This window comes from Delphinus delphis, chromosome 4 (assembly GCF_949987515.2).
Source record: "Delphinus delphis chromosome 4, mDelDel1.2, whole genome shotgun sequence".
NCBI classification, from domain to species: Eukaryota; Metazoa; Chordata; class Mammalia; order Artiodactyla; family Delphinidae; genus Delphinus; species Delphinus delphis.
In genome coordinates, this window is record NC_082686.1 from 87,898,278 (window position 1) to 87,925,765 (window position 27,488).

Consider the following 27,488-nt stretch of genomic DNA (forward strand, 5'->3'; position numbering starts at 1 on the left):
CATAATGTTTACCCTTCTAAATGAAAGTAAAGGCTAAATCTTCACTGTTCCAAAATGGGGAGTGATTTGACCACCACTTGCACAGAAAATAAATGTTTCCCAAGTAAGAGAGTCAAGTAGTGTAGTGAGTTCTGTGACTGGATGAGGAAGGGCCTGCTTCCTAGTGGCATTTTCCTTTGAAGTGCTGGCACAGGGGAACTTGATAGAGAGATGGAACGGTGCGGAGCTGTGTGGGGGTGAACGAGATGCAGTGTGCGCCCAGCTCCTACCTCATGATTGATTTTCATTGTCTCTTCCGTGTGGTAGAGAAGGAGCTTCTCTCCAGAAGAAGTCAGGTTAACGTACACCTGGAGACAGGGGTACTGAGAGAGTTTCCAGCAGTCCGGACCACAGCTGAAGGAGCAGTTAAATGTTTCCGTGATGGATGCATTCAGCAAGGTGCACTGAGCCTCCTCGGTCCACACACTACACAGAGAGGAGGAGAATAAGCACAGGCCCAAATGCCAAGGGCAAAGAAGGTGTAATCAGAGGGGAACATTTGTCAGCTCCTTGACCTGAAAAATCTTCAAGATCTATAATACAACCTATTTGTTAATGTGTATGTTTTTAAATAGAGCAGCTTTAGGCTAACTATAATATAAACACAGACAAACTTTGCCTGGCATCTGAGAACTTTGCCAATGATTTCCATCAGATATAGTATCATCTTTTCCAGTGCTTGATTTAAGTTAGATATTTTTCCTTATCAAATTCATTGGTAAGCATAAGGCAGCATCTTTTTACATCACAACCTGTACTCACCCTGCGTTTCTGCATTTTAAGCTGCTTCCTGCCATGCCTTGGTCCTCACCTCGCAATGTCTGCCCAGTTTGTAGGCAGCGAAGGGGTAAGGGAGAAGGGGAGGAGAGATGGTGAAAGGGTGGAGGGGCTTGAGGTCCAATGTGACAGATGAAAGGACAGTGATATATTTCTTTAAGGTCTTTCTAATAAGGGAGAAAAGATAACTCCACCTTTTGATTATACCAAGAGCAATCACTTATTGCATCCCCCTTCACCCTAACTGGTGCTTTACATACATTGTCTTCTTTGTTCTCCCAATAACCCTATAGGTTAGGTATTAATTCCTTTTAAAGCTGAGTGAATTGACAGTCAGAGAAATCAAATACATGCAAGGACACACAGCTAATAAGTGATGGAAATTGTGATTCCATCCAATCCTCTATTTCTCTACTGCCCGGGCTCGTTCCATGGTGCTGCCCTTCTTCCCCACAAACAGTGGAAAAGAGGCTCTTGTTATATGCAGATTAATGGGTTCTTATCAGTGCCCTGGGACCTCTCAATTAGAAAGATTAAACAAACAAACCAACCCTCCAGCTGCCCATTGGTCAGCTTTTCATTCTAAAACATTTATAATTTTATGATCAAGGGTAATATTTGTGATTAGGAAGTAACACACCCAGAATCAATGTTTTGCTTCTGGATATAAGCTGATTACCAGAGTGATCAGAAAACATTCTTTGCAGATTAATAGCCCTTCTTTTTGCTGGACATGTGTTGACAGGGCACCCTTTCCATGTCCAGTTTCATACCAGAGCCAGGATACTAGCACTGACCCCCTCTGGTGTGGCAATTTGTATTTTCCTGGGACATGGGTGGTCAGATTTTGCTTATACAAGGACAAAAAAAGTCTTAGATGGTTCTAAGCAGATGTGAGGATCTGAAAGCGGTTTTGGAGTCAGTGAACTCTTGGGGCCTGAGGCATCAGAGCTTTCACTGAGAAGCAGCACAGCTGAAGGCATCAGAGAAACAGAGCAGAGCAGCCACAAATGGGAAAGATGATGCCTTAATTTTAGCAGATTACTGTGTTTCAACTAGAGTTTCCTTCTAAAATGAAAGTATTAATTTAGGTGGGGAAATGAATGCCACAAAATGGTTTGATTCTCTTTTGGATTGAAACCTCAAGTTTTCATTTGAAAGGGCCTCGTTTCTTTAAGCTGAAGCACCCTGAGACCTTCCCCATTAGTTATAGCAATGCTGGGCTTCCCTGTGCTCAAAGTGTCCAATTTATGGACAACAGTTAGCTAGAGATGCTGTGGAGGTTTATCATGTGGCTTACTCAGGAGGAACACTTGACAACTCAGTATTCAATTGCCTCTCTATTCAGTAAACCTAGGGCAAATATTTAAATAAGAAGGGTTCAAAATCTTTAATTTAAAAAGTTAGTGCATAGTAGTGTTTTTCAACCTATTAGAATCACCTGGGGAAATTTAAAAGATACTGGTGAATGGGTCCCACTCCAGACCTACTAAATCTGACCCTGTGGAATGATTGTGGTGGGGCCTGGATGTCAGTATTCTTAAAAGTTTCTTAGGAAGTTGAAATGTGCAGTTGAGAACCACTAATATTTAGGGTGATGGAAGAGTGGGGTGTGGTGGAAAGGAATGCAGGTGGAGAATGGACAGAGGTGTGAAGAGGCAAGAATAGGGATTCTGGAATTAACAGGATGTGGTTTTGAATCTTGGCTCTGCCGAACACTAAAGCTATATGACACTGGGCAAATTGTATCTATCTTGAGCCTCAGTTTTGCCATTTTTATGAGTATATTCATACTCGTAGAATAGTTATGGGAATTAAAAAGTAATGTATGGCAAGTCCCTGGCACATAGTAAGCAGTTTATACATATAACTATTTTTATCATTATTGTTAGATAACATTATTGACAAATAGTATGTGCCAGGCGCTGCTCAAAGTTCTTTTTAGGAAAGCAGGTGAGGAAGAGGACCTCAAGATTGATAAGCTGTGTGGGAGGAGGGAGAAGGGAGACAAAAGACAGTCCCAAGCACCCAATGGCTTTACCTCTGCATGTATGAGCGCAGGAGTGTGATTCCCAGCAGAAAGTACATCATGATGGAGCACACCATCATGGCCAGTCCCAGGAGAATGGCCCGGTCCTCTCCTGCTTTCAGTGCTGTGACAGTTTTCCTTTTGTCCAGGAGGTCATGGTCCCTGATTTTTTGGTAAATGTTTCTGAGGTTGAACATAATACAGTTTTACTTGAAGTCCACAGTTAATCAACACACCCCTAAAGAGTAAGTCGCTGCTCAGGCCTTCCTAAGGCAGAGAGGCCGAGAGGGGTCCTCCAAACCTGCCTGAGTGCAATTGGATCCCAGCATGTGACTATTGCCTTCCAACACACACGCGCACACACACACACACACACACACACACACACACACACACACACACACACACACACACACACACACACACACACCCCAATCCTGAGCAGAAATGAGTCTCCCTTCTTTCCTTGGGACCCATATCTAGCTGTCAATACTTTTGCTTTTTCTTTAAGTCTGAAGAAAGAAAGCAATCCCTTCAGCCCTTAAAATAATGCTTTGGGTTTGTTTCCTTTGCCAACCCCCAGCTGATCATCATTGATCTTTCTGTACTCTCTGAATACCTAATGGAGCATTAATTCAAATAAATGGCAACATATATGAGGAATCTATCAACTTAATATCTTATTTCCCCTCGGTAATAATAGACAGAGTTTATCCTGGTTAACATTTTTCTCAGGCTTAGGGTTGCTTAGGGCTCTGTTGACTTGAGATTTATAAGAAATGTGGAGATGTCCAGTGGTGACCCAGACTTCTTTTCCTGTACTGTAAACATTCGAGTGAGTTTACAAAAATGTCAGTCAAATCAAGGCCAGACTCCATAAGTTTGGATAGTTTTATTAGTATTTTTTAAAATTTTCGAGCAGTAACCTACGGAAAGAAAAAAACAGATTGGAGTCAAACTGTCTCCTAGTTCAAAACCTGATTTCATGGCTTACTAGCTGTGTGATCTCTACAACTTCCTCAGCCTTTCTAATTCTCAGTTCCTTGCAAAGTGGAAATAATGTGTAACTACATTGTTACGGTTAAATGAGATGACATAAGTAGATTATCCAGGAGAATGACTGACATGAAGTATTTAATAAATGTTCCCATTTAAAAATGGTGTGGGGAACGCACCTATGGTCAGCTAATCTATGACAAAGGAAGCAATGATATACAATGGAGAAAAGACAGTCTCTTCAATAAGTGGTGCTGGGAAAACTGGACAGCTACATGTAAAAGAGTGAAATTAGATCACTCCCTAACACCATACACAAAAATAAACTCAAAATGGATTAGAGACCTAAATGTAAGACTGGACACTATAAAGCTCTTAGAGGAAAACATAGGAAGAATACTCTTTGACATAAATCACAGCAAGATATTTTTTGATCCATCTCCTAGAGTAATGGAAATAAAAACAAAAATAAACAAATGGGACCTAGTGAAACTTCAAAGCTTTGGCACAGCAAAGGAAACCATAAACAAGACGAAAAGACAACCCTCAGAATGGGAGAAAATATTTGCAAATGAATCAATGGACAAAGGATTAATCTCCAAAATATATAAACAGCTCATGCAGCTCAATATTAAAAAAAAAAAAAAACAACCCAATCCAAAAATGGGCAGAAGACCTAAACAGACATTTCTCCAAAGAAGACACACAGATGGCTGAGAAGCACATGAAAAGCTGCTCAACATCACTAATTATTAGAGAAATGCAAATCAAAACTACAATGAGGGGCTTCCCTGGTGGCGCAGTGGTTGAGAGTCTGCCTGCCGATGCAGGGGACACGGGTTCGTACCCCGGTCCGGGAGGATCCCAGATGCCGCGGAGCGGCTGGGCCTGTGAGCCATGGCCGCTGAGCCTGTGCGTCCGGAGACTGTGCTCCGCAACGGGAGAGGCCACAACAGTGAGAGGCCCGCGTACCGCAAAAAATCCCACAAAACTACAATGAGGTATCACCTCACACCAGTTAGAATGGGCATCATCAGAAAATCTACAAACAACAAATGCTGAGGGTGTGGAGAAAAGGGAACCCTCTTGCACTGTTGGTGGGAATGTAAATTGATACAGCCACTATGGAGAACAGTATGGAGGTTCCTTAAAAAACTAAAAATAGAATTACCATATGATCCAGCAATCCCACTACTGGGTATATACCCAGAGAAAACCATAATTCAAAAAGACACATGCACCCCAATGTTCATTGCAGCACTATTTACAATAGCCAGGTCATGGAAGCAACCTAAATGCCCATCGACAGACGAATGGATAAAGAAGATGTGGTGCATGTATACAATGGAATACTACTGAGTCGTAAAAAGGAACAAAATTGGGTCATTTGTTGAGACGTGGATGGATCTAGAGTCTGTCATACAGAGTGAAGTAAGTCAGAAAGAAAAACAAATATCATATATTAACTCATGTATGTGGAACCTAGAAAAATGGTACAGATGAACTGGTTTGCAGGGCAGAAATAGAGACACAGCTGTAGAGAACAAACGTATGGACACCAAGCGGGGAAAGCGGCGGGGTGGGGGTGGGGGTGGGATGAACTGGGCGATTGGGATTGACATGTACACAATGACGTGTGTAAAACTGATGACTAATAAGAACCTGTTACATAAAAAAATAAATAAAATTAAATTCAAAAAAATAAAAAAGAAATGGTGTGGGGAGCTACACCTTTATGACATGGACATCAGAACATCCCAAAATTGCTGTGCTTCTCCAAAGAATTTCTAAAGGACAGAATGTCAAGGCAGTGAATAGTGTAGAAAGCTTATGAGTGGAGGGTTGGATTTGAAATAATGTCTGGCAGAGAAGGCAGAAAAGAAGTGAGAAATTGCTGGGGGTGCTGGCTGGTTGGAGAGATATGTGAGAAATATGGGAAGGAGGCAATGCTTAAGGATTCTGGAAACACAGGCAACCAAGTAGCCACGAAGAAGGGAGCTTTGGATTGCACGGGTGTGGGAGTGGGGGAGTTGCTGGCTTTTAGGGCTTGGGGACAGAGAGGAGGACACATAGAGTGCTGAAAATGGAGAAAGAAGCTCTTATGCCATTTTTATTTTAAGCTTCAGACAAAAAGCCAACATACATGAGACAGACTTCAGATTTTCCTTTTAAATTTTCATCACTAGTCACTCTCGTTGCTTGAAAAAGTACTAGAATCCAGTGTGGAACTTTGCAGAGGAGGAAAGAGATGCCTGTTATTTGTATAATTGTGTGTATATTCAGGGATTCTATTCAGCTTCATGCTCCAGGATGGCCTTACTGGTGTTTATGGCTGGCATACATTCTGGGGCGCTGGTTCATTCTGGACTGGTTGTTAGATATTTAGATTCCCTATAGAAGTGTGAGAACATGTATGTACTTAGTATATTTCCAAAAGGTTTTAAGGAAGACTATATGTTAATCTGGTTATTAGAGTATAAAATTAATGGATTAGTTTATTATCATTATTACTATTATTTAAAAGTGCTCTTCATGAGGTAGTTTATATAAATCTTACTCTTTCCTTGAGGAGTGGGCCCTTTATAGTAGGAGAATCATAGCTAAATAGAGGACTTTGTTCCTCATCTTTTCATGACCGTGTCCTTCCTGCCTCTTTCCCACCAGCACTCACTCATGGCCACTCATTCTCCTCATGGCCAGAAGCTCTGAGAGCCCATCTTTTTTATTACTCTCCAACTCCCAGGCCCAGTGCCTCTGGACTAGCTAGCTGGCTGGCCAGCTTGCAGGCTTTTGACTTCCTCAGGCTAGCCACCACCCATCCTCTAAGTTTCCCCATTCTTTCGTGAGATTTTCTTTGGAAAATGTAGGATTTATATCAAAGCTCTTAAACTTGATTCTCTATGAACCTGAATGAAAAAAAAAAAAAAAATCAATGCCCATCCAGTTAAAGCCAGACTTCGGAAGCAAGAAGAGACAGGCTGAGTCTGAGTGGCTTCAAAGGCCTGCTGTAAAATAATAATCTTTTGTTACTTTCCTGTTGTTATTTATCAAAATGTATTTAATTCTAATGGCTGCATTGAGATTTGGATTTCCTGCAGGTGGAGGCCAGCAAGGAGGGAGCAATAGTCTCAGCTCCAGAGTAGTAGGCTGTCACACTGCATCACTTACATCAGTCTATACCCATAAAAGAGATGCAGTGTAATCAGTCAGTTATGTTACTAGAACAAGAAGAATACAAAAATGATTCAAATGGGTAATTTAGAAACAAATCACAATTTGGAAATGGTTAACAAATGTTCTTCACGTGCTCTGGGATGTGTAGAGAAGAGGGAAAATGATTGGTTTCCATGCAGGCTAAACACATCTGGGAAATCAGGATATTACTCAGCAAAATGAAAGTGGATGAGTGAGGTGGGACATACTCATGAAATTCATCAATAATGAATTTATTGCTAATTGAATTAATGGATAAGTTAAGGAATGAATGAATAATTTGGAGGACTAAAGATTCAGTTAAAGTCTACGAACGTATTTTGAATGCTGGTAACCTCTAGTTATTATATGTGGCCCCTACCCAACAGGAAGACCAACATGAAAAAAAATATCAACGTAGGGTAGTAAATTCAATGATGGAGCCATTCACAGCATGAGTATAGAAGAGGAGTAATTTTCCCAGCCTGAGGGAGCAGGGCAGGGAGCAAGGATTAAGGTTAGGGAAGGCATCCTGGAGGAGAAATGCCTTAAACAGAATCTTCAAGATTGAATCCAAGTTAACCACATGACACAGGGAATCAAGGGCATTTCAGACAGAAGGAATCACATGAACAAAGGATGGAGATTTGCAACTACATGCTGACTGTCAGAAACTACACAAATTTTATTATTACTCGGATGAGTGTGGGACAGGGGAAATGGGGCAGATGAGTTTGGAGAGGTAGTAGGTTATGAAGAGTTTTTGTAAGTCATTTAAGGAACTTGGCCTTTATCCTGTAGTTAATGGGAAGATGGCAGAGGGTGACATGATCAGAACTAAGTTTCAGAATGATCACTCTGGCTTCAGGGTGGAGATTAGATTAGCGATGGAGGCAGACTTAAATCAGAAAGAAGAATTAGGGGATAGCTACTATAGTGTTGGCAAAAGATGATCAGGGCTGGATCTAGGATCGAGGTAGGATAGATGGAGAGAAAAGGATGTATGGAGAAATATCTAGGAGATAAAACTTCAGGATTTGGTGACTCATAGAATATAGGGGATGATGAGGAAGTGAGAAAAAGGATATAGTTTAGATTTATGCCCAAGAACTTAACTTGGACGACTGGGGGAATAGTAGAGGGTGTTAAAGCAGGGGTCCTTATTTTGCTATTCTTCCTGGTTCCAAAGGGGGTGTTTTTGCTGCCCTGGCTAAGAAGGGAGAGGCTGATTGTTCATTTATAGATTCTCTCCCCGACAAACATAGTGTCATGAGCTCAGGTGAGGATTGACTAATCTGATTGGTGAGATAGGCCAGAGCCTGACAGTCAGAGACCCTGTCTACATTTTGGGTGAGACTGAAGATCACTCTTTATGAGTGGCACAATTTTTTTCTCATCCTTTTGGACTTGCCTTTGTTCAGGCCTGGTGTGCCTTGGCCTCGCTATCTCTAGGTAGTAAGCCCCAGGTGGGGAAGGGAGTGTCCATAGCCTGAGACTAAGTGGATTAGTGAGGTGCCCCTCCTATGCCAAGTTGTCTTCAAAGCTGGGGGGTTGGGGAATGAGCATGATGCTATATTTTGGGCCTCAGGCCTAAACTTCATCCTTCACACTAGGAAGCCTTGTACTTTGGGGGTTACTCTGCCACTACTAACAGAGTGGACAGTTCATCTCTCTTTGGCTCTTTGTGTCTGTTCTCTGTGGACTCTTCTTAAAAGGGGTAGAGGGAGAAATAAGGGAATGAAGGCTAGAATAGTTCATTGAAGTAGAGCTCTCAGGAGGAATAATGACTCAGGCATGACTACAAAATAAGTTTCGAATATGGGGGATACTCCTGCCATAGGTATAGAGCAGGAATTTGGATTTATAAGTCTGAAGCAGATCTAGCCTTGGTGCATGCTGGCGAAGCAGTATGTTTAAGCTCTGTTGGAGCAGCTGTGGCTTCATGGTTCATGGTGAGCCATGAATCAGTATGGTGGATACAAATCAGCATTTATACATGTTGGCAATAACAAGTAGTACATATGTGCAGTCTTTTCTACATATACAGGGAGCATTCTGCCCAAATCCTTTTGGAGAATGTGAGTTATTAATAAAACTACAAGGCAAGTTCAAGTATAACAAAATATTTTGTATAAAAAATTTTAATTGTCCAATAAAGCTTTATATTTACCTCAAGCCATAGTCAACAGAATACAATTTTATTTCAAACTCCATATTTGGATAGTGTCTTAAAGTTTGATAGTAGTCCTATGGTTCACAAGCAAATTATTTATGAGGCTGTACCTATACAAACATGGATATAAAGAGTAAAATGTGCAAGAAAAAAAGTTTTCCTTGGGCTTCACTCATTTAAGTTCAGATTCCCTTGGTATTTAGCCTGCAGGAAGAAAACTATTCATGTTAAGGCAGGGTAAATGTCATTTATTAATTCATTTGTTTATTCATTTGTCAACATTTTAAAGTCTTCATAAGATGAAACGTACTGTGCCAAGTTCTGGGGAATACAAAGTGAATAAGACATGTCCTGAGGGAGCTGGGTGAGATACCAATCATTACAATGCATCTTAAGGAGACTTGTTGTAATGAGTACAGAAAGGAAGCAAGTCAATATGCTGGGTGCTGATTTGCCAAAGGTTCAGTTAGTGAATGGCTAATGCACCATGATTAGCCAATTTGCCAATTTATTGAAGGATCACTTTGCCAAATGAATAATTTGCCCACTTAATCACAGATTTAACAAAAACTTATTTTAAGGAGCATTGTTTTAAGTATAGTAAATTAATATGAATGTATTTTCTTAAGAATATTTTAAGATGATATTTTAAAAATACATTGAATTATATTCTTCTTATGAATATGTTCTTTTTAGCAGTATTTTAAGATGTTTGTTTTTTTTAAAGCTAAGTAAGTTTCTGAGGGAGGTTTAGTCTCTTTATAAATAATTCTTATATTCATAGATATATATTTTTTGAATATGTGTATGAATATATTCTTCTAATAGATATAGCAAAAATTTAGCATTTCATATGGGAGCCTTTCTGTTTATAATGATTTTACTCAAGTCCTTTTTAGAGTTATTTGCTGTTTTGCTAACATTTTAGCATCACTGATATTCTTGTGCAAATTTCATGACTTTGATAGATTTGGCAACTTTATCAATTAACCAAAATTTGTTTCTTTTAACTATTCATAAGGTTACAGTAATTGATTTTGGGTGGGAATTTTTAACAGCTTTTTGAAGTTTCTGCTAAGTTTTATTTGAACAGTTTTATTTTGTCCTTATAACAAAATGTTTAATTTGTCTTTGCTCTTGTCCTGTTATTGGAACAGGAGGGATCTGGACAAGATTGGTGGGACCCTCTGCTGGGGGAAAGTTGAAGAGCAGAATCAGCATAATGTAGCCTGGCCTGCTGATCCTAGAGAGGGGGAAACCCAGGGGCAGAGAGGAGAGGAAACAAAGAACAGAGAGAGCAGTAGGGCATGGCTGGGTCGGGGGGGAGGGGAGGAAGACCTGAGAACAGGGGACCCTGAAGACAGAGGGTGTCTAGAGCACAGGGAGGAAAAGACAGCGGGGCAGAGAGATAGAGGGACAATGGCTGCAGAGACTGAGAGACAGAGGAGGAGAGTCTCAAAGCCCCAAATCTGGGTCCCCTGCAGTCTTTTTGGTTCCTACTAACCCATAGAACTATGAGAGTTACAATGATTATACAAAGTTTTTGGTAAGTAACTAAATTTGATAAATTCACCAAAAAGATCAACTGGCAAATGCATTAGTATTTGGCAATTTGGCTTCAGGCAAATTGGCTATCACTGTATTGGACATTCCTTGAACTGGGCATTCAGTAGATTGGTGATGGATAACTTGGCTCAGGACTTGATTTATGAACATGAATGTTTTAATTCATGTTTAATTAAACCAAGGTGGCCATAACAGTTTAAGTGGTGATGGTTAAAGGATTCAGTAATAGACTGAATTAAATCTCCAATGAGCAAACAGTTGATAAGGGGAATAGGGTAGCTGAGAGTGGTTGGATTCCAGGATGCAGTGAGTGGGGGTGGCAGGTAATGAGCTGGTTAGATAGGCAGGGGTCAGAGATAAAGGGTGTTGTATGTCTTCTGAAGTTAGAGGAGCCACTAAAAGAATTTAAGCAAGAAAGTGATATAATTAGCTTTGTACTTTAGAAAGATCACTCACGTTAGTGTGGTTGGCTGTTTGGAATGGTTTATTCCTGGAGGCTAAGAGACTGATTCTGAAACTCTGTCAGCATTTCAGGTGTTAAATAGGGGTTGAAAAAAAAGCAGTGGTAGAGGAGATGAAAATTTAGATATGGGCATCATTTGTGTCCAGAAGTAACTATGAACACTGTGGGTTTTAATGAGACTCCCTAGGTAGTCAGAGAAACAAAACTCAGCGAGGGTACTAGAACTTGGAAAGGGCAAGAAGACAGATCTACAAAGGGTCCCAAAGCAGTCAGAGAGGTGAGGGGCACTGGCAGGTGCAGGAAAGAGGAGGGAAGGTGTGAATAAAGAATTATGTATATCTGTCATAACTTGGGGAGGCCCTTCAGAAACCTAACCACAGTAACCATAATACTTAACATACTAAATATTTATATTTATGCCTCTCTGGCCCAGTGAATATTGAGTGGCTCAAGAGTTACAGCCAGACCGCATTCACCTTTGTATGTTCAGTCTCTTGCATTTATTAGGCTCACAAAGTATGTTCCTTTATGTGGCCTAGAAAAGGCTTCAATACTGAGCCTCCCTACACTGAGGCAGCCAGTGTAGGGAGACTTAATGGCCAAGTGAAACCAAGTAGACCAGAGAACCATGGCTAGAACAGACTCCTGGCTTCTCTCTTCCTATCAGCGCCCATTGTACTGTACCACTAATACATTTAGTATTCCTTCTAGGAAAATTTCAAGCTTTTCTGGCACTGAGAGCTCTAGTTTCCAGACTTCAAGGAAAAGTGCCTTCTCTTAGATCCTACAAAGTGAATCTGTGGGGCAATAGATTGCTGAATGCCAGCTGAGTTGAAACAGGCAGAGTTGCTATGTATCTTTGCCCCAGGAGCACTCAACTCATTATCTCATATGGCAGAGCTGAGAGTGGCGTGGATTAAAACAGCCACTGTTCTGCCTTCCATCCACCAAAGTCTTCTATGTTTTTGAGATGTATGTACATCCTCACCTTCTATTAGTTCTATTAGATAGAACTAAATAATCTTAAATGTTTATATTAGTTAAGAAGAAAGCCTGAAAATTAATGTGCTAGGCATCCAACGTAAGGAGTTTTGAAAAGATTAATAGAATATATTAAAAGAAAGTGTAAGGAAGGAAATAATATCCATGAGTAGAAATAAATGGAATAAAAGATGCACTGTATTAAAGAATCAATGAAATCAAAGATTAGTTTTTTGAAAAGACTAATGAAATAGACAAACCTCTGATGAGACTGATAAGAAAAACTAGAGAAGACTCAAATAAATATCAGGAACTTAAAAGCTGTAAGTACAGATACAGTTAGATTAGAAAGATAATAGAGGATATTAGAAACAACTTTATAGCAAGACATTTAAAAACTTTGATATATGATTTACTTAACTATGTAGCAAATTCTTACAAATGTATGGCTTATTGAAACTGCTTTGAAATAGCTAGAAAATCTAAATAGTTCTAAATCATTAAAAATTGAATCATCAATTTAAAATATCCTCATAATGGAAATACCAGGCTCTGATTATTTATATGTAAGTTCTACCTAGATTATACAAATCATTCGAAGGATCATATTCAGAAAAAGACTTGGTGACATAAAGATGCAAATTTACCACAAATTAATTAATAGCTTTCATAAAATTCCAATAAAAATCACAAGAGCTTTTTTGGGAAGTGGGGTAGGCATGACTGGACAAGCTGATTCTAAAATAGGTATGGGAGTGCAAACATCTAAGGATAGCAAATACAATCCTGATTACAAAAGAACAAGGTGGGCAACTTTTATACCAGATATCACGATGCATTATAATGCTAATGTTCGTAAGCTCAGGGGTGGTGTTTGTCTGAGGTAGACAAAATTCACCAGTGGGACAGAGTAGAGATCCAGAAACATATCCATGCATATGTGGAAACCTAATATATGATACATGTATACTTTTAGATCATTGAGGGAAGGACAAACTATCCAACAAAAGGTGCTGGACAATTGGTTATCTGTACAGAAAAAAATAGATGCCTAGTTCACACCACACACAAAAGTAAACTTCAGGTGATTAAGGACTTAATTGTGAAAGGCAAACCTACAAAATATTAACTGTATCAGAGCATACCCTTTTGAACTTGGGATAGGAAAGGATTTCAAAATGTTGAAAAATTGCTGAGAACACATTAAAATTAAGACCATGTTTATGAAAAGACATCATAAAGAAAGTGAAAATACAAGTAAACTGGGAGAAGCTGTTTGCACACAATAGACAAAGGGTTAATAGAAACTTTTATAAAAGTTTTTAAAAGTTTATATAGCATTTTAAATTGTTGCTGCAGGAGGGTTGGTGTATTTGGTCTACTATACTGTCAGAAAAGGAAGTCTCATTGTTATTTCTCTCCTCCATCTCTTTCCCCGCTCCTGGAGCTCTTATCATTCACATGTAACTTTCTGATCCTTCCTCTTAAGATTTCCATCTCTTTGTAATTTTCCTCTGGATTTTGAGGTATTTCTTTCACTTTATCTTCCAGTTCTCTCATTTTGTTTTCAACCATTCTCAGTGGTTACCTTTCTATATTCTATTAAATTTTTTAAATGAAAGAAAACAGACTTTTATAAAGAATTCCTACAAGTCAATAAGAAAAAGACAAAAATCCAATTAAAAATGGGCCACATGTTAGAACAGGCACTTTACAGAAAAGGACTAGGGACGTAGACTCAATCTTATTACTAATCTGAAAAATGGGAATTGAAAGCACAATACCCTCTGGATTGATGAAAATTAAAACCCCTAAAACTCTACAGCAATGGAATCATATCTATAGCTGCTATGGAAAGCAATGGCATTGCCTGGTGAAGTGGGAGCTGTGCATACTTTTGAATCGACAATTCCCAAGTTAGGTGTAAAACCTAAGAAATGTTTGTACATATGTACAGGAGACATGAACAAAAAGTTTTATAGAAGCATTGTCAGTACAAAAAGAACTGGAAATAATGCCAATGTCTATGAGAAGTAGACTGGATGAATAAATGGTGGTATATTCATATAATGGCATACTACACAGCAGACGAAATAAGCTACAGCTAGTCACATCAGCACTGATAAATCGTGGGACCATGTTTGGTGAAAACAGCGAGTTGCAGAACAATTCATATGGTATGATTCCATTTATTTAAAGTCTCCAAACATTTAGAAGTAAACAATGTATTGTTTAAGCATTCAGATGTGACAAACTCATGAAGAAAAGCAAGGGAATGATAAACAGGAGGGTGGTTATCTCTGGGTGGGGGCAGGGATAAGGAGGGGGACGCTCTTAGGGAAGCACCCTCAAGGGCTTCAAAAATTCTGATTGTTTTAGTTTTTAAGCTTAATGAAGGGTACTCAGATGTTTATTATATCATCATTCTCTGTATGGTAACATGTGATAAATGTTCCTTTATACCAATTCAATATTTAGTATAAACAATCCAAAGAATATTTGATAAACACTCAGTGGTAATGTCCTTGGCTAATAACCTCTCTCTTCTTTAATTTTTAAATTAGTTATTGCTGCTCTTGTTTTATTTTGCCTCCTGCGATTTAGAGATTAACGTTGGCTCACCTAACAAAGAAATTTGTTCAGGGAAGAAAAAATATTCCTTCACATTGCTGGGCATGTGGAATGGAGGATAAGGATAGAAACCAGTGTTTTGCATATAGCAGATGATCAGAAAAAGGACTGGCTTTGAATTAAAATAATGAAAAAAATATAAAGTTGACTTCAACTTTCCTCGAACCATAAAAATTAGGTTTCAGAATTTTCAGTGGACTTTTACTTCCACTTGGTTGCTCTGCCTGTCCGTAAGCTTATTTCTTGATGTTGCATCTCTTGAGGAATCCTAGGGAAGCCGATATCCTGACAAGTTTGTCTCTGGTCTCAGAATAAGGCAGTGTGGAGTGGAGCCAAGGGTTTTTGGCTGCCTGGCCTCTGGGATTGCCGGGGGAACACAGTTGGAGAAGCTGAACACACAGAGGCCAGGTTTGCAGAATAAGAAACTGAGGGTGGAACAGTTACCAGCAATTCTGGGCAGTGCTTCCAGACAACCTAGTTAATTTATTTGCAAATAATTAACTTGAGGACCTTAATTATCTAGATTTATTATCAACCGTCATTACTTTCCTTATCACCATGATTACTGCCACCAAGAGTATTAAGCAGAGCAATAGCTGCTGTTTAAAGTCAGTTTTAAAATCTGAGTCTTGTTCCACAAGAGTCTGTGAATTAGGCAGTGAAGACAGAGGTGTGGTTAAGAAAGAGGTACAGGCAAATGAACCAACATCAAACTAAGGATACTGGCTTAGTGTCAGATTCTATTGCTGTATTCTTTGCCTGTTTTTCCATTTGTCTTTGACTTTGTAGGCCAAAGTCATGCAGATTGATTTCATAAGCCTTGGCATCCCCATCCCATAAATAAAACTTGCTGAAAATGATTTACTTAGAGTCAATATTTTAATTATTTTAAACCCCATAGTTACTGAAATCATAGTTACTGAAAACATGAAAGTAGTAATTAAGAGTTTTATAGAATCTTACTGGTATAGGATATGAAGCTAATTATTTGCTCCTTTTAATGCCACAAATATTGCCAATATATCGTATTCACATATTTATTATCTCCTGTGATATACAATTTTCAACTCTGTTTTATCATAGTTTCCCCCTGTGGTCTTGGTTGTTCACTGCTGCTCCGAATATCTCATGTTTGACAAGAGCCTATGTAAGCCATGGGGTGCGGGGGAGAGAGTACAACCTTGGGTTTAAATCTTGATTCAATCACTGGCTAGTTGTTGCACGCTTGGAAGTTACTTAAACTCTCTAAGCCTCAGCTTTCCCAACTGTAAAATGGGCATAATAATCCTTATCTTACAAATTAGAAGAGAACAGTTTATGAAAACATGCAGTGCAGAGTAATTGCTTCTTAAATGTTAATCCTTTTGTTTGTAAAAAAATATATATATATGAAAAATGTATTTAATTAAATTACTCATTGAGAATAAATAGAAGTTGAAACAAATACATCATGCTTCACCTGCTCTGATGAAACCTTCAAAATCTAAGGAGGACTGGCCATTGATAGTCACACTATTCCTGTAGGGCAACAAAATCTCTGCCTTTCTGCACCATCAATGGTAGTGACCTTTTTTTATTTTAAAGAAATGAGGAAATTTCATACAAAGTATGGAATTTAAAAATGACACAAAATTTCAGTCTTATAGTAAAGCTCTTGCTGAAAGATGGTTCAACTTAGTTGCTTGAAAGCAAATGAAAAATAACTTGATTAAGCATTGAGAAAAAGCATGTGAAAACCTATTTTACTTAAATATCATATCACTATTTTTTCCGTAGTTAAGATAGTATAACATATTACAAAGCATTTGGAAAATGGAGGAGTAAGAAGCATACTTTTCCTTTCACGCCTTTTCCTATGTATATGTTTTTGTGGCTGCAATTATAGTATGTATGTACTTTTCCAACTTGATTTGTCAGTTAATATTATGCCAAAACATTTTTAACTGCTAAGTGGTACATTACATTCCATGATTTATTTAACAGATTTTCTATTGTGAATAAGTTGCTTCCAAATTATTGTGAAGAACAATTTTGCCTTCAGAATTTTTAAAGGATTTTATCTGTAGGGAAATACAGATTTTTAAAAGGAAAAATAGAAGTACCAGCTATAAAATTTACACTCAGGTAAACCTCCCTCAGGTCCTTCTTCTTGTGCCTGCATTTATCAATCCTGATTTCTGTCAGACTGCAGGCAGGTGAGCCTTGCCTAAGCTGCAATATGTTGGTATAGGCAGTTGTGTTTAAAATTTAGCTTCATCAAACCCAAATAATAGTACCAGGTCAATAAGAAACAGAGAGATGCAGAAGAAAAAAAAGAAAGAGAAACCAAATATTAAAAATGGCCAGAGAATTTTATGAATGTATTTACTCCCAAGTTGGAAGGCTGGGTTGAGCTGTATAATTGTCATTTTGTCTTTCATTATCACTGCTTTTGCCCTTTAATTTTTTTTCTTATTCCCCCATTCTTCCCCGACCCCAGGCTATTCTTCCAAGGAGTTTGAGAGCTCCATGGACTTGTCTATCCTTTTTTCATTCTCTCTTAGTTTTTGCTTTCCTTCCCTGCCATATGTCCACTGCCTTGAAATGCAGTTTTCATTATTTCAGTTCAGTATTTATTGAGCACTTACTATGTGCCAGGTATGGTGGTAGGAGGTGAAAATTCAGGGGACAGTAAAACACAAATTCTGTGCTGATCAAGAGGATAGTGGGAGGTTCTGATTGGATGGATATCTGAAGGCAGAGGTAGAGTTAGCTAAGTGACCAGTGTGTGTATATGTGCATGTGTAAAGGGCATTTCTGACAGGGAACAGCCTTTGTAAAGCTACATGGTAGGAGTGAGCATGGAGAATGCAAGGAGGAGGACGGCCAAAGTGTCTAAAACCCCATTCCCTCAATGTAGAGCCCATCCCACATTAACACTTGCAAAATATAAAGCTCAGTTGCCTAATGCTTTCTCTTTGGCATACTCTCTGGGTATTCAGGTTAAATGATTCTGAAAAGCCTCCAGAGTCCCAGTGATTTACCTTTTCTCATCATGTCTGTAAGTTGAAGAGGTTCGGCCACTGGTCCATATAAACATCTTAGAGGATGTTGGTCCAGGGGCTCCTTTCCTTATGGTGGAAGTCCTGGAAGAATGGTGAAAAGACCTAGAAGAGGTACACACTGAAGTTAAATCCAGTACTTAAAGTTTGGGGAACTGTGTATCAGATAGCAACCGGTAACTCTCAGTGGATTGACCATGTTAAATAAGACCAGGTTTCTGTTGCTGTAGGGCAGTTGTTCTCAACCCTGGCTGCACATTAAAATCAACTGGGAATCTTTTAAAAAGCACTGAAGCCTGGGTGCCTCCCTCAGAAATGTGCATTCAATTTTTTTTAAAGCCTCCTAGTTGTTTCTAATGCACTGCTAGGATTAAGAGCCACTGCGTTAGGGAAACACAGTTTTCTAATTGATGTTATTACCATATTCCCTCTAAGATGTCTCCTCCAAAAATATAATTTGGTACAGTTTATTATTCTGTATTTTTCCAAAATTTTGGTTCAGGTTTGGTTCTATTTTTTTTCTATTTCTCTGTTTCTCTTCAAACTGTTTTCCCTGATGCTGACAGATGTGACATCTTACTGATGAGAGATCATCTTTTAAATGTGTTCAACTGTTGCTAAATCTGTGGGTTCATCTCTTGGCAGTTGAGTCTCGGAGAAAATCATGGCAGCAGAGGCAGCAGATATTCTCTGGCTCCTAACGGCCAGGATTATAGGATCCAGAGTCAAGATACTAGAGGACCGTTGTATTCTTTCGGTCCTGACTTGGCTTGGGGATTAGTTCTGTCATCTTGAAGTTATAAATATGAAATATCATAGAAATCTTAATCACATATAAAAGTTAAAATGATATTTAACAAATAGAACAAAGGAAGAAAGAAAGGTGATTGCTTCATGGATGCATAGTCACTCGTGGCTTTCCTTTTGGTTGAGCACAGTATTAATGGTAAGCATGAGATTGGAAATAATATTAACTACTATATACTGTATTAGATACTACATGCCAGACAGTTTGCATATATTGTCTATGTATATATCATGAAATGTATATGCCTATATCTATGTTATGCTCATATCATGAAAACCCTGCAAGGTAGATTATGCTATTATTTTTAGATTAAAAGTGATGCTTCTAGGAGATTTAGAAAAGGTGGACCCATGTCTACTTGTCTCCAATACTCACGCTTTCTGGGGAAAGACACATTACTGTCTAGCCCAGTGATTCTCAATGTGCATATGAATTACCTGGGGATGTTGTGATCATGCAGATTCTGATTCAGTGAGTCCGGGAAGGGGACCCAAGATTCTTTATTTCTAACAAGCTCTCAGTGATGCTGATGTTGCTGGTCTGCAGGAAACACTAAGCAGCTAAGGCTCAGAGCATGTACTCAGAGTCAGTAATTGGTTATTCGCCCCATTTTTTTGTTTTTTAAACTAACTAGCTGTGTGGCCTTGAGAAAGTCACTTATCTTTTCTAGGACTTAGTTGTTTTTAATCTGTAACATGGAAAGTTTGAAATTGATAACATCTGAAATCCCTCTCAGCTCCAAAATGTTGTGACTCAGTAAATTGAAAAATCAATGGAAGCGTATTTTAAATCATTGTCTACTGACTTTCTGGAAGTAGATCTCCTTCTGTAACCCTTGGATCAGCATCAGAGATAGAAGGAACAGAGACCATGGGAGATGGCTGGGGTTTGAAAACGAGTGTAGATGTAAGAAGTCATATTTCCACCTTGGTCTCCCAGGATGGATGACCAGAATGAAAACATATACCTGAATGGATGCCCTAGACATTTTCAGAAAGATTTAGAAGTTGAATCTGCTAGCTCTTTAAATGACTTGGATGTGGGATATTTAAAATTATTTAGGTTTCCTTTTGAATATCTTTAAAACACATAGAATAGGAATTAAATTTGTTACTAAAACTAGTCAGTTTTCAGGAAATAAGAATGATTTTAATGTAAGCTGAACGAACTACTTCATAAGAATGAGGATTGGCTTAAACTTTCAGGAAGCTATTTCAACATTGACTCTGGTGGCATCTTCTGATCACTCCTCAAGGATTGGGTTGGAGTAGACAAAGAAAAGTGTCACACGTTCAGTTCAGGGAAAGCAATAAATTACTGAGCTCCCATCCTGTTCCTGGTTATTAGCCAGAATTTAATAGACACACAATCCATATTATAAATGCTTTGAAATCATTCAAAGTGAAAGGGGTTGCAGTGATTTTAATATACTTAGGATACTCTTCAGACTGTGTGTCATTATTTCAGCTTTGCACCCTTGCTCTGTTGTTTGAAGATGATACAGAAAGGAAGATATGAAGGGTATACTTATTCTAATTAACTGTCTAAAATTTGTTGGAAAGGATTTAATGACTCCTCAGCTTATCCTAAGAAATGGATTTGGCGTTTTTCCACCCCAGTTTTCTTTCACAAAGACAAACCGTTATTTAAAACCTGCTAAGCTTGTTGTTAATTAAAATTTAAGGGAGTAGCTGCTTTAAGGATAACACAATAAAGGTTCTGTAGAGGTTGAAAAAAGTTCCAGGCTTCAGAGAAACACCGAGAATATGTTAACGGGAGCTGGTTTGGTGGTTCCCTCAGCTCAAATGCAGCCCTCCTGAGCTCCTCAAGTAATCACCTCAACTCTACTCACTTTATAAGACAAGGAGCATCTCATTTGAATTGTGGTTAGATAAGTGATATAGAGACAAAGAAAGCACTTTATAAAATTTTGTAATTTGGAATCTTAGCATGAAAAAGAGATCCGTGTTAGTGGATGCACAGGCCTGAGGGCAAGGGGAGGAGACCTGGACCTAATTCCATCATTAAATGACCTAGGAACTGGGGTGAACCTGGCTGAGCCATGACTATATGATTGCAGATGAGTATAGTTTGAAAACTAGATGCCCTAGAAGACATAATCTTGGCCTTGAGTGAAAGCAGGAGTCAGGGAGAATGTAACAATTTCTTTGCCTCAGGAGTTTATAAAGGGCCCCTTTCCATTTCTCAGGCACACACCTCGCTGGGCTTCTACCTCCCTGACTCAGTTCACACTTTCTCTCTGCCTGCCTTTCCTGCCAGGTGAGTGCGTACCTCTGTTTCCAAGGCCATCTCAGATGTCACCTCTTCTGTGAAGTCTTTTCTGACCCGCACAAACAGCTTCCTCAGCTCTGCTTCCAATTCTTGGTACTTACCTCTGTTAGAGCAACGCATTCCAGGGCAGGGCTGTGTCTTATGCATCTTTTAGCGCAATGCAGGATACACAGTGACACACTGGTTGTGTTTGCTGCCTGCCTTGACCATATAAGTGTCTATTATTGGAAAGCATGACTGAAACAGTGCATACATAAAACATTGACCAGCTTAAACTGGTTTTGTTTCCCTAAAACATGTTGTTGGTTAATCAGACCTGGAGTTATTTTACAGAGACAGCACCGCGTGTGCAAGACAGGAACTCATGTCTCCAGGATGACCCTGGACCAAGAATCTTCAGTCTGTGGAACTCAAAGAATAGACATTTGCCACCAGAGACCTTTATGAAGCGAGAAGTCCTTCAATAAGAAAAATCTGTCTTCCAGCAGCACCAGTAGTTTACACGGACTGATTCGAGACTCGTCAGTCAGTTTCCAAGTTTGAAATTCCTCTAACCCTTTAAATTTCACCTTGATCCCTGGATCTGGGAGACAGATTTGAGAGCCTTGCTTCCTGTCTTCTTGCTGGTCAACCTCACAGTGAAGCTCTTTCTTTTCTCAAAAGCTGCTGCCATTGTATTGGCTTTTATGGGCTTTGGGCAGCGAGCCCTTGCTTGGTAACAAGACCATGGGTACTGACATCGGCCTCCTGTGTTGTGGCTCACTATTGCTGGCTGCAGCCACCCTCTCCTTCCAGATCCTTTCCTTAGTTCGGGATGCCGTTCCTTCTTCCCACTCCCCACCTCCTCTCTTTCCTTCTCCTGATTGTCCTGCTCCCTCTGTCCCTTTTATTGACTTGGACAGAAAGTTTCTGTTGCTTGCTGAATTATCACTCAGTAAGGTTTTCTTTAGAAAGGGCAGCATGATCTAATGAGAATATGAGCAGGAGAGTCAGACAGGGACTCTTTGTTTGCCTCCTGGCATCACCACCTACCAACTGTGTGACTTTGGACAAGTCAGTTTAACATCTTTGTGTCTTAGTTTCCTCAGCTGTGAAAATGGGAATAATAATACTTGCCTTTCTGGGTTGCTTGGAAGATTAATGGGTTAATAGTTGCAAAAGTACCTAAGGTAAATCAAGGCACATGCTAAACATTAGTTTACTTCTTTTCCCCTTGTTAATAATTTTAAGAGCAAATGAATTGGATTTTATATTTTTGTAAAAAAAAAAAATCCAGTTAAGGTGCTTTGTACTTGTACATTGAGACTATTGATTTTTTTGCTTATGGGTCAGTGGCAGAGGGAAAACAGTTTTCTGAGATATTGAGATAATGACATCTGAAATACTTCCTCATTCACCTTGATACCCATCCCAGCAAGAGGACCATAAACGTGGTGGCTCTGAACACTGGCTGAACAGTATAATCATCAGGCGGAATTAAAAAAAATCCTGGGGCCTAGATCTCAAGCCAGACCCATGAGAATCTCTGGGGGTGGGTCCCTGGCATTGCAATTTAAAAAAAAGCTTCCCAGGTGACTCTGATATGCAGCCAAAGTGGGAAACACTGCTACGAACTCTCAGGTTCCGGTTTCATTTGAGTTCTTTATGGAGACTCCCCCTGCTTCCAGAAGCTTCAGCTGGAGAGTAACAGTTCTATGAGTGCTACTCTGTGCAGTGGCTTCTCATTTCCCATCAGTGCTGAGGCCTCGAGGTGACAGCTGCAAGGACAAGTGGCATACGAGGCAGGGAAAGAGCAAAGTAGACGCGGTTTTCTAGTGTCAGTGGCCTTGAGCTGCGCATATGGGATACTCTTAACGCACTCTGCTTTATTAAACAGCAAGCAGGAGCTGGTGGAACTATTTAACACCTAATTACATGTCTAATCTTGTGTAAAATTGTAACACTAATGACATCACAGCAGCAACTTAAAAGGCCACTCAAAGCACAGAAATTTAGGAATGCTTCTAATGCGTGAGATTTTATCATTTGCAGACGGCAAATTATATGTTCTCCCTAGGAATTGAGTTGTTTCGGCTCCAGGGCCTTTGGAGGGAGAAGCCAAATGTAAGGTGATAATTTTAGACCTAGGGATTTAATTTAGAAAACATTGGTACTTCTTAAGAGCAGTTTTAAATATCTTTGGGATGTTTTCTTCCTCAATGAACCACTATACTTTGCTTTAATTATGTCATTTGGGTGTCCGTTTGACAGCATTTATAAGTGTGTTCTATGTGCAGGCACCAAGCCACCCATTTCTGCTTCTAAGATAGTTCATGGATGAGTCAGAATAACAAACGACATTTGCACTATACCAGAACTGCTCTTTCTCAGGGTGCTACAACTTCCCAGTGGGTATGTCCAATAGCTTCTTGTCTTTCCACACCTTATTTAGCCTCTCAGCTTGCAGAATTTGATATTTTTGGTTGTTTCCTTCTTCTAAAAATGCTTTACCACCTTGACTTACAGAACAATGCTCTCTTGGTTCTCTTTCTCACTCCTGAGCTGTTCATTCCATTTCTTTGCTGGGTTCCTGTTTCTCTGTCCACCGCTTAAATGATATCATTTGGAGGAATAGCACGTGCTACTGAATAGTCTCTTGACAATGCCGTAACAGGAATATAATACCTTTCTCCCCCATTTGATGCCTGGAAGACAGAATGAATAGTTCTCTTTGCTCTTCACATTTAGAGGTAAAGAAGTGTATCCCTGAGCACTATAGCCTCTTTGAGAAGAATCAAATAAGAACGATTCTCTGAATTTTTAGTGCAGGATGCTTTCTATTTTTTTTAATTTTACTTTTTTTTTTACATCATTATTGGAGTATAATTGCTTTACAATGGTGTGTTAGTTTCTGCTGTATAACAAAGTGAATCAGCTATATGTATACATATATCCCCATATCCCCTCCCTCTTGCGTCTCCCTCCCACCCTCCCTATCCCACCCCTCTAGGTGGTCACGAAGCACCGAGCTGATCTCCCTGTGCTATGCAGCTGCTGCCCACTAGCTATCTATTTTACATTTGGTAGTGTATATATGTCCATGCCACTCTCTCACTTCGTCCCAGCTTACCCTTCCCCCTCCCTGTGTCCTCAAGTCCATTTTCTACGTCTGTGTCTTTATTCCTGTCCTCAGACTGCTTTTTAATAGCTGGGTTGACCACGTATGGACTCCTGTGGCTGGTGACGGGTGTGGGAGGCACTTATGACTTCTGTGACACGTGTGGGCCAACTGTTGTTCATGTAATTGTTATGTGCTTGATTTCTGCTTCAGGAGGACACAACTCAAGTTAAGTAATGTACCTGTCCTTTAGCCTGCTAGTAACTTGGCTCATTGAACTCAGCTGTTTGGAGGCTCTGGGCTTCTAATATTCCATTCTGTCATTGAGTAATTGCATAACTGCAGACAAAACACTCCTTCCCCCCACACACACCCACCTCCTGCAGTGTTGCCACCTGTGAAAGGATGACTGTGGAGCTGAACTCTATTCTTTTAGTTAAATCAGCACAGCATTCATTTCTTCATTCAACAAGTACTTATTGAAGATGTAACTATGTGGCAGGCACTGAGCCTGGGTGTTGGGGATATATTGATGAAGACAACCGCATGACTCTTCTCTTACGGAGCTTACGATCTATCTGGACCAGGAGATAGACTGGTCAGACAAGTGTGGATGGGGGGCTTTAATATAAGGTTGTTATGCATGTGAATGAGATGAAGTAAGTTTTGCATCACAGCTACAGTCATAACAGCTATCAGAAATGATGATCTCAGGGCTTAACTGAAAGAAATTCAAATTAGTTTGAGGTTGAAATCCCTTCATAATTACTCCAGCTCCACAATATACTAATTACATAACCAAAATACACTGTTAAACTTCCCTGAGCCTCATGTTTCTCATCAAGAAAATCTAAGTAGTGGGATTTCCCTGGTGGCGCAGTGGTTGAGAATCCACCTGCCAATGTAGGGGACATGGGCTCGAGCTCTGGTCCAGGAAGATCCCACATGCCGCGGAGCAACTAAGCCCATGTGCCACAACTACTGAGCCTGCGCTCTAGAGCCCGTGAGCCACAACTACTGAGCCCGTATGCCACAACTACTGAAGGCCGTGCACCTAGAGCCCGTGCTCTGCAACAAGAGAAGCCACTGCCATTAGAAGTCCGTGCACCGCAACGAAGAGTAGCCCCCGCTCGCAGCAACTAGAGAAAGCCTGCGCGCAGCAACGAAGACCCAACGCAGCCAAAAATAAATAAATTATTAAAAAAAAAAAAGAAAATCGAAGTTGTAACAGATATCATAAAGAACTGCTATACTGATGATTTAAAATAATGTATGATGTTGAGTAGACACTCAGCAAATGTTAGTGTTTTCCATTTGGAGGAAGTAGGAGAAAAAAATTTTTTTTTTCCAAATTGGCCATACCAATGGCCCTTCTGTTTGATTCATTGTTTTAAAAGTTCTATGCAGAAATGGAAAACACATTTCTACGTGGTCTTAATTAGTCCACTATTCCATAATTCGCTTCTTAATGAGCTTTTCAAGTGGATAATCACATCTGGTGTTCAGTTGGATTCCCTTCATGCTACGTATTTAAAACCAGTTTAATTGTTAAACATTCACTCTATTGGGCATCACACATACGCAGCTGGTGTGAGAAAACCTCATAACTCACATGTGCCTTCTAGATTGGTACAAATGACAGATTTGTGATGAAACCATCCATCTCTTCTTGGTGAATGTGGTTCAATTCTTGCTTCCATTTCAGTCAAAAATCAAGGGAGATAAACTATAATAAGAGCTTTTACTAGAGAAGAACTAGAAATGCTAATAATAAACATAAAGGTATGAAGTATTTCTTTAGACCTATATAAATAATGCATTTATATGCATTGCTTTATTTAATTCTGACAGTAACCCTTATGAGAGCTCTATTTACCAGGAGAGGAAACTGATATTCAGAAAAGGAAGTAAATTGTCTGAGGTCACATAGCTCTTAAATGGTGAAGTCAGAATTTCAACCCAAGCCTGTGCAACTCCAAAACCCATGCTCTCATCTAAAAAAAAAAAATGATACAAATGAACCTATTTACAAAACAGAAATAGAGTCACAGAAGTAGAAAGCAAACTTACGGTTAGCAAAGGGGAAAGTGGGGGAGAGGGATAAATTGGGAGATTGGGATTAACATATACACACTCCTATATATAAAATAGATAACTAATAGGAACCTACTGTATAGCACAGGTAACTCTACTCAATACTCTGTAATGGCCTATATGGGAATAGAATCTAAAAAAGAGTGGATATAGGTATATGTATAATTGATTCACTTTGCTGTACAGCAGAAACTAACACAACACTGAAAATCAACTATACTCCAATAAAAATTAATTTAAAAAATAAAAAAATTTAAAAAACACACACAGAAAAAGCCTCCCATGCTGTCTCAACCTGTATATTTTTTGCTAGGCAAACCAAGTGCAAAAATCCATATCAAATACATAATGAGTGCTAAATGATGGTGGCAACATTCACTTATTTCTTCTTTGAGTGCCGCATTCTTCCCCACATCAAAGTTAGCGAGGGAAAATGAGAGTTTGTAGAAAAATATGTCAGGTGCGAGAAAAGGGCAAGAAAGCAAAACATAATAGTAAGAACATGGACAGGTGGGCCCCAACTCAGGTTTTGCTCCTTATTATTTATGTGGCCTTGGGCAAATTTCTAATACTGTTTCACCTCTGTTTTCTATTCTGTAAAGTGAGAATTGTAATTATAGTATATTTTTCATAGAGTTTTTGTGAAGATTGAGTTAATATATGCGGTGATATATGCTTTGTGATACTATAATGTAATTATGTCATATATATTATATCAGTACACTGTATATATAACATGAACATATGCAAGTTAATATATGTATCTGTTAGTATATGAATATATATGACATTAATATATGTGAGTTAATATATGAAAAGTACAATATGGGAGGAATTAAGCATATGCTATTATTATTACCTCTTGGGAATAAGTTAAATATATATTAAATATAGAAAATAATAGAATCTGTATAAAAGTCCACACAGTTAAATATATTCAGTAGACACTCATAAATGTGATCTTTAATTTTCTGTGGCGAGAAGAGTGGAGAAAAGTGTAAGCCATGGAATCACTGACTCGTCTGTAACTGGGACCCTTTGCCTCCTGGCCTCCAGTTCCTCATATGTAACATGAGGGAATTGACAGAGATGGCTCTCAGATTCTTTTCATCTGAAACATTTTATTTCTGCTTTGGAAAATTGTAATCAAGGTTTGTTCCCATGACTTACTTGACTTATAATTTGTATCTGATTAGATGTAATTTTTTTCTATTTTACATTCTGCTCATTTCTTTTTTCTTTTTTTTTTGCGGTAACGCGGGCCTCTCACTGTTGCGGCCTCTCACGCTGCGGAGCACAGGCTCCAGAC

General features: G+C 39.2%; 1 protein-coding gene across 2 annotated transcripts in view; it reads right to left on the reverse strand.

Moving 5' to 3' along the window:
* Positions 1–27,488, reverse strand: part of LOC132424195 (calcium-activated potassium channel subunit beta-2) — a 248,767-nt gene that overhangs the window by 10,339 nt on the left and 210,940 nt on the right. Inside the window, exons 1-4 of one of the 2 annotated variants that reach the window (XM_060009986.1) lie at positions 23,492–23,541; positions 17,871–17,993; positions 2,858–3,028; positions 270–465 (exon numbers count right to left, since the gene is read on the reverse strand). In XM_060009986.1, coding sequence (XP_059865969.1) covers positions 270–465; positions 2,858–3,028; positions 17,871–17,926 — 423 coding nt within the window. In that variant the 5' untranslated portion in view covers positions 17,927–17,993; positions 23,492–23,541. Of the gene's footprint in view, positions 1–269; positions 466–2,857; positions 3,029–17,870; positions 17,994–23,491; positions 23,542–27,488 lie in introns of those variants that run through there. The other variant, XM_060009987.1, reaches the window with a different exon arrangement.